This window comes from Drosophila pseudoobscura, chromosome 4 (genome assembly GCF_009870125.1).
Source record: "Drosophila pseudoobscura strain MV-25-SWS-2005 chromosome 4, UCI_Dpse_MV25, whole genome shotgun sequence".
Classification (NCBI taxonomy): domain Eukaryota; kingdom Metazoa; phylum Arthropoda; class Insecta; order Diptera; family Drosophilidae; genus Drosophila; species Drosophila pseudoobscura.
Window position 1 is genome coordinate 19,803,373 of NC_046681.1, and position 13,908 is coordinate 19,817,280.

A 13,908-nucleotide genomic window follows, 5' to 3' on the forward strand; every position below is an offset into this window, starting at 1 on the left:
TTGTGGCATGAATCACGGGGAAGACCCTCTTCTTTTATTTGATTTACAGAAAGGAATGTCTAAATCATTCAAACAACAGCCAGAGCCAACATTTTCATTGGTTTTTTAGCTCCAAAGAAAACTTCGAAAAGATTTTCCATAACGCAAAACATCTCCCTGCAATCAATCAATCAATTTGCCACTTGACTTACATCAACACAACTCAATTTTGACAAACAAAATGCACAAATACTGTTGATTGATAAATCTTTTAACACAATAAAAATAATCCACTTAAAACCAAAAAAAAGTTAAGCCATGAATTCCACATAAAAATGCCTTAAATTCTTGGCTAATTCCTCAATAAATCTTTACACATTTTCGTTGCTGAATTTCCATTGTTTTTCCTCGGCTTAATTGAGAATTTGTAAATATTTGACAAACATTTGCCTGCATTTCCATTATGCATCAGAGACACGATTCTGCCCCCAGGGTGTGGCAGTGGCAGTGGCATGCAAAAGGAAAACACGTTAGTTGGTTGGTCAATCAAAATGTTTCTCCCTCCACACCCACACACACACACACACACACACACAGAGAAATCCGTAAAGTCTTGGGGGGCTTTTTGGCTTTTGTTAATTGAGTTGTTGGGAGTTTTTTTTGTGTCAGACACGTTGTTGCATTCAATGCAAAGCATTTTCACCACTTGAGTGTCACTTTTGATCAAAGCCAAGGGGGGTGGAGGGGCAGGGAGGGGCAGGTGGTGGCTGGTGGGTGGGGGATGCCTTAAAAGTTAAACATGCACAAAGTGGCAAACGAGTTCTGGTGCTGCCAAAAGTTTTCAACTGCCGCCGAAAGAAGGATGGGCTTATGCTGCATAACTCTCAACATACGAGAATTGAATGCGGTTGATGCACTGCGAGAAAAAGCCCATCAATTAGATCTAGCAATAAATGGGAGATCCCACAGGCTGCAAATGATTTTATGGCAGATATTGGCGGATTCCAGAGATTCTGAAAGAGTCAAAAAAAGGGAAAATCTTTTTTTCTATCAACATAATAATAATCTTTCGAGGTCCGGAATGAAGAACGGAATGGTTTTGCCAAAGAAAATATATTAAATGAATAATTTTACCATAGTACATGATTTTTTCAGCTTGAAAATGATTCCAGGCTCTCTTAAATTGTTGTTGAAAGGCCACGAGAGGTGCTCAAAAGCCGATCTCCGCTCGGACGCTCTCTCGTATGAGTCATGAGGCAGCCGATGACTGAGATCGAATGTATGCGTGTTGGCTATCCCTGTCATTTCTTCTCCTGCCTTTATATCTAATTTTTCAAATATTTTCAAACCAAAAACCCATTTGCAAATTTTTTAGAATTTACTGGGAATTTTTTGCCTTGAATTTCCAACGATCGATGGCTAATATCGCACCCCTCTCTTCTTCGAAAGCCCCACCCCAATTTTTTTTCCAGTGTATATGTTTGTGGGGCTTTACCCTTTTCTGAGTGGGGGCGTGGCAAGCCGCTTGACAGCGCGTATCCAATGTAATGATGCCGTTTCTTTGGCTTTTCCACAGTACTCCCTCCCCTTTCCCCCCTCCCACCTTCCCTCCATCCCCTTCGCCACCCCACACTGATATATTTTTTACCTTCTTCGTTGGCTGCCTCTCTTCTTATGCATATTTTAGGAAATGAATTGCAAGCGAGTCGCGGCAAGATAAAACGTCTACGAGGCGCGACTCAAGACGGTAGCAGTGCCAGTGCCACTGCCAGTGGCAGGGGCATCAACCAGAAGCGAATCGATAACTGTCAAAAAATAAGCCGGCAAGCAACACGCCAGACAGGCGTAGAGGGGAGTGGGAGAGAGGGAGCGGGAGAGAAGCTTCCTTCCACAATTTAAATATTTATGGCGCTGCGCTTTGGTGCACACGGAACAAGGCGCACGGTACACGGGGCATGGCCAAAAAACCGTAACCGTAAACCTAACCAAGAAACCAAGAACCAACTCCTATTCCCCACTGCCACTCTCCGCTCTCCACTTTCCACTCTCCCCTCTCCGCTCTCCACTCTCCGCTCTCCACTCTCCACTCACCGCTTTTCCAGCCATCTTCAGCTGCGGCGTCGGAAAACGCATTTCCTGCTCATGTCATGACATGCAGTGCGAGGCTCCAAGCGCGTAACGTTTGTGGTGCCGGGATGCATCCAGGAATGGCTCCCCCCCCCAAAAGGAATCATTGCTTTTGTCGACATGTCATGGGGGGAATCGTGGGCCGGGCAGGGCCAGATCGAGTGCACTTTGAGGTTTCTCTTTACATTTTTGGGCAAAAAGTTTATTGAACTGCAGCACACACTCACACACACACACAGCAGCATGGTGTCTAAGTTTTCTGATTGATTGAGTTGCGAAAATTGACTTGGGAAGCCCAAGATGTACAAGATGTTGATGGGAAAGTGCGTGTCTTATGGGTGCATCTCCTCCTAGAGTTTTGAGGCATTTCCTCTGTAAAACAATATCTATCAAGCTCAATCTCTGTGCTGTGGTGCAAATGAAAGTAAAGTGACATAAATGAATGACATCAATTCTCAACAATGACATAAACATAAGGTATACTCGTGCATATCCTTCGTTGTGATTAGAATGTTTCATTAAAAGTCATCAAGAGATGTCCTAAATTGTAATTTGAAAGACGTCAAACTGTGACAGCAAGCTGTGGCATTTCAATTGATTGGCAAGCTGTGTCATGCCCAAGCAATGCATTTTGTTTTTGCTTTCTTGGGAGCGACTTGGGCGCATCGCCAAAGACTATGTATTTGTGTGGATTCTGTTGGCTTCGGCGGACCCAAAACTAAGTCATCTGATTCTGGAAACCGACTCAAGTGCACAAAGTGGAATCACCACGTTTTTTCCATGATCCGACTCTTTGGAAGAGCTATGTGAGCATACTGATAAAGAGCTGATGGAACGTCTTAGCGGACATCTAAAGCAACATCTGAAAGTACTGAAAGCTGTAGCATCCTCATTCAAAATCCCCATTAAAGAACCTTTAAAATACATTCCACTTTTTGAAGCTACATCTTCCACGAAACTTTCTTTCACTTTCGCAGTTTTAAAACCTCTACAGTCTTACAGCCACTGATAACCGGAAAAAGTCATTACGGGCAGCAAAAAGAGACTTGCTCTTTTCCAAGTTTTAATTGAAAACTTCGGGCGGGGTCTCTGCGGCTGCAGTTTGACAAGCACTGGACTGCAAGAAGCCCCATTAAGAAAATGGTTAATTTGCATTTTCCATTTCCATTTGTTTTGCACAACAAAACAAAAAAAAATTAAACAAAAACAAAAGTAGGGCCGTGCCTTTAATGAGCTGCCTGCGGTTTTCACTTTTCCATCTCCCCGCTTGGATTTTCCTCCCTTGGCTTTAGCTTTTACTGCGTGTGTGTGTGTGTGTGTGCGTGTGTGTGTGTGGGTTTGACACGTTCCTTCTTTGACACTTTTGCCAATTTCCGGCTCTCACTTTCATATGCCGCTTTATAATTGGTTTTCACTTATTGTCAAAAACACACAAGAAATGCTTACAGATTACATAAATGATTTTCACACACGCACACATAGATTTCCCCCCATTTCCCCCAAAAAGAGATGGGAGGCGTGGTAGGACGTCAATATATTTGTCAAATATTTGGCAACATTAAATGACCAAAAAGCCCTGGCCGCATGGGCATGGGTCCTGCTACCCCTCTCCCCCTGCGGGGTCACACCCCTAAGGGCACACGTCCCCATGTTCCAGCCAACTGGAAAAAGCATCGTCTGTCCACTCGAGTGTGCAATTAGGTGAAAATAAGTGGTTCGGCAAACGCCTGCGAGTATGCAGCAATCATTTAAATTTCACTTCATTTGTCCTTTTCATGATTTGTCCTTCGCCTGCCTACCCCACCAACCCCCCCTTCCACCCTCTTCGGCTGTTCCTTCTGCTGTAAAATTACATCAGGCAACGAAATTATTTTGATTTATATGCAGGGCCAGTGGCCAGCGGCCACGACTGGGGATGGAACGCACCTGCTCATTCATTCCAGTTTTTGCTTTCTTTATTTTCCTCCTTTCTGATATCTTGATACCCGTTATTTATGGCGTACTGTCTAGGGGTGTGCTGTTTCTGGGGAGTGGTTGGTAACGTGTGGGAATGGGTGTTCATTTTTGATGGGAATCAACAATAGAATCCATGGAAGATTCATGAATATCTGAAGACCATGGGAGAAGCATATCTATAGTGTAGAATTCCAAGAGTCCCAGGAAGATCTAGTATGTCTTACAGATGACTATACACTACCATATTGTGGGGTAAGATACCAAAAGAGTGTTCTATGACATGGGTTTTAATTCGCTCTTCGTCTCAGACCGCAGCTCCGCTTCGTACTCCGCGTCATCTGTTCCTCAAGGCCTCAGTCGGTCCCCAGAATCCAACAACAACAAACGCAGTCTTTAGAGAGAAGCAGAAGAGACTTAGGTGAAATATGCAGTGAAATAAGTGCTCATTCTACCCTTCAAATCGAGAGAATTATTTAGTATCCCTTAGAAGATCCAATAGGCACACCTTTAGCAGATTACGACCTGATTTTTCTCCCATGGGTTGTTCTATATAGAACTTCAGAGACCTATAACTCTCCCTTGTTTGCTGGATTGTCACTAATCCCCGAAGAAACCCTCATCTTTCTACCTCAGCAATGGTTATCCCCCATTCGTTAGATGTTTCCGTTTTTTCTTCTGGTTGTTTGTTTGTTTGTTTGTGTGTTGTGCCTGGCAGTACTGCCCCATAGATTTGTCTAAAACTAAATGCTTTGATTTGGCCCCGGCCCCGGCCCCTCCCCCTAGCCTGCGATGTCAACACAAAAACGGAATTTGAAATGCAAATTTAATTTGAGTCAAGACGCGAGCAGGACTTCCGTCTTGGGGGCACTTGCGACCTGGGACTTGGTTCCTGGGTGGTTTCTTCGCTTTAATTGCCCACATTGGGAGCCCTGGCCCTACCCCCCACCCAGAGCCCACCCAAAGGAAAGGACCAAGCCGGTCCTGTCCAGAGATTGAAGGCTCAACGCCTGCTTTGCCTGTTAATTTTGCGCCAAATCAGCAACAACTTTGATTTCGATTTTATGCCATGTGCATAAAATTTTTGCGCTGACTCGAAAAGTTCGCACAAGTGTTGCACGAAGGGATGGTTGGGGGGAGGGTTGGGGCCAGCCAAAGGGCAAAGAGCTATCTCTCCCTCTCCCACTCTCTTGAGTGTTGGCCCTGATTGAAATGTAGGCAACTATTGCGCCAAGTACTCACAAGTTTATTGGCAAATTGATGAAGTGTGCGTGAGTGAGTGTGTGAGTGTGCTCGTGTGCTCGTGTGTGTGCTTCCCTGCTGCAAAACAATTTTCCATTTTCTCCTCATGCCAAACCGTTGGGGTCGGGTCTGGTCGGGTTCTGGCCTGACTTTTCGCGACACCCCCCCCCCCCCCCGCCCCCCGCCCCCGCCCCCCGTCTCAATCATTGCATGCTGCCTGCAATTTGGCGGCGCTGATATGCAAATTAAGTTGTTGCACTAAACGACGTGCCGGGAAATGGATGAAAACTATGAAGGGGAAAGGCTTGGGGCACAGCGAAGGTGCGCGAGACATGGCTGCCACTGTTTTCGCTCATTTGTATTACAATTCATCACAGGAAAACTTTTGTCGGAAATGCATTTTCTAAAAATTTCACAATTTTGCGAGAGGGGCGGAAAAAGTTCAAGGGAAGGGCCATCAAAAACATATATGAATATATCTCATTGATATATGCAACAGGCAGGCAACCATCCAGTACCCCCCATCTGGCTCTCGACTTCAATCAAAGGTCGATTACACCTGCCGAAACACTTGTTCAATCGGCACTCAAATCACAATCGAAACACCTCAAGCAACCCAGCCCCAACAAGAAGAGGCATGTAGATGATTTGTTGCAAGTGTGTGTGTGTGTGCACACGGCTGCTTGACTCGTGGCAAGATTTATGATGAAGGTGGCAGTGGCAAGGAGCCAGCCACAGCAAGAGTCAAAGTCGGAGTCGGAGGCAGAGACTGGCGCGCGCTTTCGTGCATAAATTGCTGGTAATCTCAAACAACAGCCTGGCGTGGCTGGGAGCGTGGGGGGGGGGGGCATGGCGCTCTCACTTCACTTCATTAGCTCAATAATTTGACAATAAATTATGCGGAAACCGAGAGAAAACATAAAAACCAAAAGAACAACAACAAACCAAAAGGAAACTCCCAAATAAAGTTTCCCATTTGGTGGAGAGATTAATTTGGGAGCACAAGATGGGGAGGCTACGACTGAAGGATACCCGCCAGAGGGGATGTATAGTGTTTCTGGGATATAGGTACTGCAGCCCACGAATCTGGCCAAGGTCTGGACCCGCTGGAACCATGTGCTGCTCCTGCCCTACCACTTCTACTGCGAGGCCCTGGCCATGCGGGATGTCCTGCTGAGAGGCCAGACCAGCTACACATCCACCTACTGTGCCCGGCTGCATCTGTATGTGCCGCTCCTGCTGTACGCCCAACTGGAGCTGGTCAAGATCTGCTGGGAACTGTTCAAGGCGCCCCGTAACATCTATGAGGTGCTGTTCGAACAGCCCACCAAGGAGTTGAATATTCTGCACAAGAAATCCTATGCGGGCAGGAAAATAGTCTCCTTCAGTCGCTCTATAGACGGCACCCAGCTGAGGGAACGACATCGGGACAGATTTAACGATCAGCTGCGTGAATCGGACTTTAGTCTCACGTGTCTGGCCGGCGCCGTACATGATTACTTCAACACCTTCTCCGATCTGGCGCCAGTGCCTTCGCTTTTGAACACTACTTGTAGGACAATTTCTAAGGGATACTTCACAGATCGCCGAGGGGACAAAAGCGATAATATAGGTGGTGTGGTCTTTCTGCAGCTGCCACTGCGTCAGCCAGATGTGGAGCATGCCCGTCATTTGCACGGAATTGTGGAGTGCATCAGGCAGCAGCAGATCATGATCTATTTGGCCTCAATCGGTCAGACCAAGTACAGCATGCTAACGGCCCTCCTACCGCATGTCCTTACCAAGATCTTCATCAACTTCTTCTCGTATAATTTTCCAATTACGATCACAGAGATCTATGGGTCCTCGGCCGAGTTCCAGTCGACTTGGGGCCAGAGGGTTCAGGATGTGCTACTCTTCAGGCCCCCCCAATCGAAGACTTGCCTTTCCCTGAATCTCCATCGCTTCGGAGATAAGTACAGGCTGGCTATTATGGCAGACACACATCTGGCCCCGGATCACACGATCATAACACGATCTTTCGAACGATATATGGAAACAGTAACACTCTGATTCTCAAACGAATATAAATGAGGGGAAACTATAACTTTCAAGTATACGAATAAAATTATTATCTATTAAAATGCAGGTTTCTATGAAATTCGATGCAGAATCCTCCTTTTCAGGGCATAGTCAAACGAGTATACTAAAAAACTCGAATCGATTGAAATATAACAGTCTATTACGGATCTCGTTTAACAACCCGTGGCTGCTCCCGGTTACAGCTGTGCCACTCTTGGAGAGACCTCTAGACCTAATCACTTACAAGGCCCCGATAAGAACTTACCTGTTAACGAATATATATATATATAGCACTCGGACTCTTCTGCATGCTCATCGCTGGATTACTTCTCCAAAAAACACTCTGTCTTTTATGTTTGAACAAGGAATGTGCTTCATTGAAATTATCTTCATATATATCGTACCCTTCAAAAATGTACTCTTCCCACATATCTGGTTTATCCCTTCGTTCAGTTTCAACTGGCAAAGTAACCCTGTTATTAAAGCATACAAAACAAACGCGAATCGGTTAAAACCTCAAAAAATATCTCTCGATCTATGGATAATCAAGCCTACAATTATTGCTTGGACTTTTCGAATTTTTACGAGGCCAGAAGTGCAAAAATAAAACCGATTTGCTCATTTCTCCAAGTTTCCGACATGAATCAACGGACAAACGACAGCAAAGCCTCGTTAATCATAAACGAGGAGGTGTCACAACAGGATAAGCGTACGGCACGAGAGATGGGAGGTGAAATGTCTTCTCAAGCCTATCTAGAGGACCTAAAATGGCCAACGAAGAACCTTTCAAAGCAGCAACAGCAGAAGCCTTCCATCCTGGACCAGACCCAGGCTCAGGAGCGTATGTGCGCGAACAGATCCGGCTGTGGTATGAACCGTAGCTATCATCCAGGCGATTACCTAGCACAACAGCCGCATCAGAGTCAGAATTTAAATCAGAGTCCTGCCAAGAAACAGCAGACTTCTCGGGATCTGGAGCAGAGAAGCCAGACTCCTCCCATGCCGAGTCAGTGTCTCCAGACTTCATATCCGAAACTTCTTCAAGAACAGGCACAGCGTTATGACAGCCCGAATAAAAAATCTTCAATCAGAGCCAGCTCCAAAGGTATGAAAGTCCGATTTTTGGGTCCTCCGCGACGAAGTGTTTCCTTTCTGACGGAAAATCCAGAGCCCTCCAATGAGGGCTCGAGCAATACGGATGAGGAGAATTCAGCCGATAAACGTGATGAACGTGATCAAAATACATCAAATAAGTACATGGAATTCCTGCCCCAGCACTATTCGCATCAGCAGCAGCACCCACATGAACAGTATCGGACGGCTTTGAATCAGAATTCTCCTCAAAGCAATCAAAGCCAGAAGAAAGCACCCATAAGCAAAACTAAAGACGTCCTATCGCCGTGTCCACATCAGTACAGTCCGCAAAAGCCAAATATACTTTCTAAGAACACGGACGTGACAGATTTTCACCAATATATTAAAGAACTTGATGGAAACGCATCGTGCAAGTGCAAGGAATATGCCCGTAAACTCGGTCCGAGTCCAGACCATCTTCATAGGCACAAACAGGAGCATTATCAAAAGAATTCAACGTTACGTCAGAAGGTCGAAAAACAGGAGCTGTATCCGATTCATCTACAGCAGCAATCATACCCGAATCCTTGTGAGAATACTTGTGAAAAGCCGTCACAACGTAATCAAAGCAAGATGCAAGTTAAGGATATCCCATTGTCGACTCCTCATCAATACGGTGGTCTCCCTGTGCCGGATAGGTGGGGCAGAGAGATTGGTGGGGAACTTCTCGCTAAGACTCGGACTCGGAGCGACACCTCCGAGAAAAACCGCGAAGATTCCACAGTAAAACAAACAAAATATAACAGATGCGGAAGGTGTAGTGTCGAGAACGGCACCGACAGCACAGGATCGTCCAGGAACGAGCAGTGTTCCATGGTCCGGGCCGAGCTGTGTGCGTTGGTCCGGAACGAGATTGAAATTCAGTCGGTGTTCGATGAACTGTCTGATACTGTGATCTGTCATGTGAAGGAATTTTTGTGTGGGCTGTCAACAACTGACAATGTTTCCCCGGGCGAGTATATGGAGGAGAGTGTATCTACAAAGGCACCCAAGAATTCAGCCATAGATGATGTCCTGGATACCAAGAGGCAGGAGTCATATCAAACCCAAAACAGAGCATCGCCTATCAAAGGTATATTAAAAGCTCAAAAAGTTAAAATGCCACAAAATCCAGGACTAGACAGAAAAAATGTCGGGGAGCTCCAGTCTGTGAGCACACTGTACAAGAGCATGGAGTATGTTCCTAGAAAAGTTTCGCTTCAGGATCTTACCAAAGAGAAGACACAGAAGTCGTATCGACAGGCTTCGCAACATTCCCATCGTACCTCGAAGCTCAAGGCTCAAAAGAATCCTCAACAGAAGCATCCAAATCAGCAAATCGCGGACTTTCCTCCATTCTCGCGCTTCGGCGATACGCCTGAGGATGATTCCGAAGAGTGTAATTTCGGAGTGGATAAGAAGGCACGCAACAAGTTCATGGAATGTCACGGTAAAGGCTTCCCAAGGGACAAGCCCAAGCACAGGCAGTCCGGTGCCGGGCATGGGGTATTTTCCATGGCCAGTAGCAACTCGGTATCGACTTCGATCAGTGCCAAGAGCGGGGACGAGCTGCGTGCCATAGTCTGGGACGAGATGCAATTGCAGTCGGTGCGTGGTGATCAAACATCCAGGCCACGATATAAGGATCTTGAAGAGAAAGTTTCCACACGTTCAGACTGGAATCCGCCCAGAGATCACACCCATCCTTGTTCAAACGTGTCCAAGTTTCAGGATATGAAGGAAACAATGTCCACACACATCGGTTCCCTCTCGAATTTGGCCATAGCTGTTCATGCGCCCACCACTGATTCATTTAAGAGTTCCACAACAGATGAGATGCCACAAATCGAGTGCAGTATGAGTGTAGCTGATTTAGTGAGCTACAAGGTAATCACTCCCATGATCATGAAGATACACAAAAGGTATATGACCCATATGCAGAATGAGATGCAGCTCTTGAAGTATCTGGAGACGGTGCCGCGCCTTGTCGGTCAGATTTACAAGGAAAACATCACGATGGAACAGAGGAAACTCTAAAAATGTTTAAAGTCACTTTTGATTCAATGATACCTTTTAATATATTTTATAATTATTGTATTAAATAAACAATATAAGGATCTAGAAGAGTCAGTTTCCACCCTTTCAGACTTGAATTCGCCCAGAGATGACACCCATCGTTGTTCAAACGTGTCCAAGTTTCAGGATATGAAGGAAACAATGTCCAAACACATCGATTCCCTCCCGAAGCTGTAGCCATAGCTGTTAATGCGCCCACCACTGATTCATTTAAGGGTTCGACAACAGATGAGATGCCACAAATCGAGTAAAACACTGTAAAACAAACAAAATATAATTAATGCAGAAGGGGTAGTGACGAGAACGGCACAAACAGCACCTCCACGAGATCGTCCGTGATCACTGTGAAGAGCAGGGACGAGTTGCGTTCCATGGTCCGGGACGAGCTGTGTGCCTTGGTCCAGAACGAGAAATTCAGTCGGTGTTCAATGAACTGCTTGATACTGTAGTCTGTCATGTAATGGAATTTTTGTGTGTCAACAACTGACAACGTTCCCCCGGCCTAGTACAAAGAAGAGAGTGTATCTACAAATGCACCCAAGAATTACAAAAATTACCAATAACACAAAACCAAGTAGAAATCTCTTTAAAATGCTATTCGCGATACGGTAAATACCTTTGCCAATTAAAGGAAATTCTTGAGCGGTGTGCTGCTTTTCAGATCTTCGATCTTGCCCCGCTCTCTGCCTCCTCCAACACACGATGATAATCCACAATATTGAAGAAACGGTAAAACCAAAAATACAGAACCATAGGACCATATCTACCAGATTTCAGAATCTGGATCAAATCGAATTAATACTATAGTCAGAATATTATCGCTCAGTGTGCGACCCCTGTTGGAGGGGAGGGAAAAGATATAACGGCTGCTGTTGGTATGAGAAGAGTGAGAGACAGAAATAGAGACAGATAAAATATTCTAAAGTTCTAATAAAATCGGTCATAGGGTGGATAGAGGAGAAAAGAAATACCAATTGAGAGAGATCTCCCTCCCCGCTTTAAAGAAGAAATCAATTCTTTCCTGATTGCCGTCTCTCTTTACGTTTCCACTTAATTGGAAAATAAGAATAAAAACCCTACCACACAAAACTTGACTTTTCTTTCATCATATTAGTTTTCATGCTTTCAGTTCGAGCAAGCAAAGTAATCTTGTTATAAAAGTCATCATTGAAAGGGGTAAAATCTCTTCATACGAGTATACTGAACAAACTAGAATCCATTGAAACAGCACCCATCCCATCTTCTCTCGCTTGATGGATACAGATGATCGCAAGTGTTGCTCGAATTCACGTAAGCAATCCCACAATGCCAACAGAGAAAAAACAAATCACAGAAATCGATCCCTAATAGAGGATGAGATGCCGCCACAGAGCAAGAAAAAGCTACGGGAGGAAGTCTAAGATTATTTCTTCTAGTGATCTAAGAACATTGCGATGGCTTACGGAGAAAACTTTAATCCAGGAGAATCCAGAAACCGTATCCGTGTTCTCCAAAGAAGCATTCGCATGGAAGCCCTGAGAAGATGCAGCAGTCTTCACAACAATCATCTGATGAGCAGCCTCCTAAGAATCCCAACATGGTGATGCCACAGTCAGTAAGAGGATCTTTCCATAGGAAATATTGACAAAAGCGTGATTCTTTTGTGTTATAAATATGTGTAGGTAGAAACTTGTTTTACATAAGAATCTAGGGGAGGTAGATTCCCTATGAAATTTACTAAGCAGAGCACTAGGTACACCTGACTTTAGACAGATATCATTACATCTAGAGAGCCCTCTTCTTGCTAGGGATTGTGAGGAACGAACCACGAAGGGCTGACATCATTGGAGGTATATTTCTGACTGAAAACCCATAGTTTTTGACAACATATGAGCTTCCATGGATAGGTATATAAGAGATATACAAATTTGGAGTAAATCTCTAAATACCAAAGATTGTGCCAAGGCTGGAAGTGGCTTCAAAACCGTGTTAGGGTCCTAGAGCTCCGACCAGATTCACTTTTGACGACTATCACACAAATGTTCCCTTTAGCTCAGATCCAAAAATCCACACAGAATAAATTCCTTGTGGCGCCTCGGGGGAAACTATGGAAATGGAAATGGGATGTATGTGCGTGTGTGTGTGTGTGTGTGTGGGTGTATGCATAATTATCGCTGCAACGAAACGCATGAAACTCCCAAAACACACACAAATCACAAATCAGAAATCGAAAATCACAAAATTCGCCATCTCTCAAATCGAAAATCACAAATCGCCAATTGCCGAAATCGAAATGCATAACGAAATTATCAATGGGCTGCCATTGGGAGGGGGTGGGAGGTGGGGCGATTTCCAGTGCGGATGCGACCTTGTCAAATTATATGCTGAGCGAGGCTTAGCGGCCAAAAACGGAAATGCGCATTATGAGCTTTTGGCCATCGCTTCCAGGATATCGAACAAAGCTTCATTTCCTCCTCCCCCTACTCCCCCTCCTGCTGCCCCGTCGCTGGCAGCACTGCCCCAAAATTTTGATGTGTTATTTATCAGTGTGTGTGTGTGTGTGTGAGAGAGACAGCGGATATATCAAGAGAATGGCGACATATATCCCTCCGAATCCGTATATCCATGAAGCTATATATAGATTGTACTGGACGACAGACAGACAATTGGCCCGGTCCCCGACCCAGTGGGCGATTGGGTCGCCGGGTCGCCGGGTCACCCATGCGTTTGTGTATGGCTGCAATTTTAATTAAAATTTATTGATTTACAGTTGAATAAATGCACATTGCAATTGCATCAATGTCCTCGCACTCCAAGCCAGTCCAGTCCCCCCTCCCCCCTCCTCTGCTCTCCAGTCGCCCCAAAAATGTCTGCGAGGTGTAGGGAGAGGGATAGAGGGAGAGAGAGGTAGTAGAGAGCAGTCTGGAACTATGTATATTCCGATTCCTTGCCAAATGGACCACTCTTTTAATTCTCTAACTTAAAACAGGCAGGGCTTTTGGGGTATCTTGGGTTAACGGAGAGGTCTGGGAGATCTAGATCTGGGTTTTGATCTAGGGTTTTATGGTGAAGAGATCTATGGAGATCTATAAATTCAGCATGTAGGCATGTATAAATGATGGTCTTCAGAAGATCATCCCTTGAGCACAGATAAATATATTCATTATCGAATAACTTAATATTCTTAACGAATAAGATATCCACTCTCCGGAATTTAGCCACAAAAATACTACGAGATCTATTCAATGATTCCTAGATATTTCGAATTTTTCACCTTTTAAATGATGCTTTTATCAACAGATAAATTTCAATGGTATAAAAGGGTTTTACTGAATATCAAATGATGCCGAACATCCTGAAGTTCTTAGCCACTAAAGC

The 13,908-nt window shown here is 44.9% G+C and overlaps 1 protein-coding gene and 1 long non-coding RNA gene across 2 annotated transcripts; one reads left to right on the top strand and one right to left on the bottom strand.

Annotated features, from left to right (window-relative positions):
- The first annotated feature begins 6,006 nt into the window (after nucleotides 1–6,006).
- On the top strand, nucleotides 6,007–7,353 carry LOC6902842 (uncharacterized). The gene is made up of 2 exons (XM_033379811.1): nucleotides 6,007–6,012; nucleotides 6,379–7,353. Exons 1-2 carry the CDS (start codon nucleotides 6,007–6,009, stop codon nucleotides 7,351–7,353), a joined length of 981 nt encoding a protein of 326 aa, XP_033235702.1.
- A 4,028-nt stretch (nucleotides 7,354–11,381) lies between these two features.
- On the bottom strand, nucleotides 11,382–12,125 carry LOC117184101 (uncharacterized). The gene is made up of 3 exons (XR_004469310.1): nucleotides 11,994–12,125; nucleotides 11,632–11,933; nucleotides 11,382–11,420 (listed from the first exon to the last, which is right to left on the bottom strand). It is a non-coding gene; the product is annotated as an uncharacterized lncRNA (long non-coding RNA).
- Nucleotides 12,126–13,908: the final 1,783 nt, after the last annotated feature.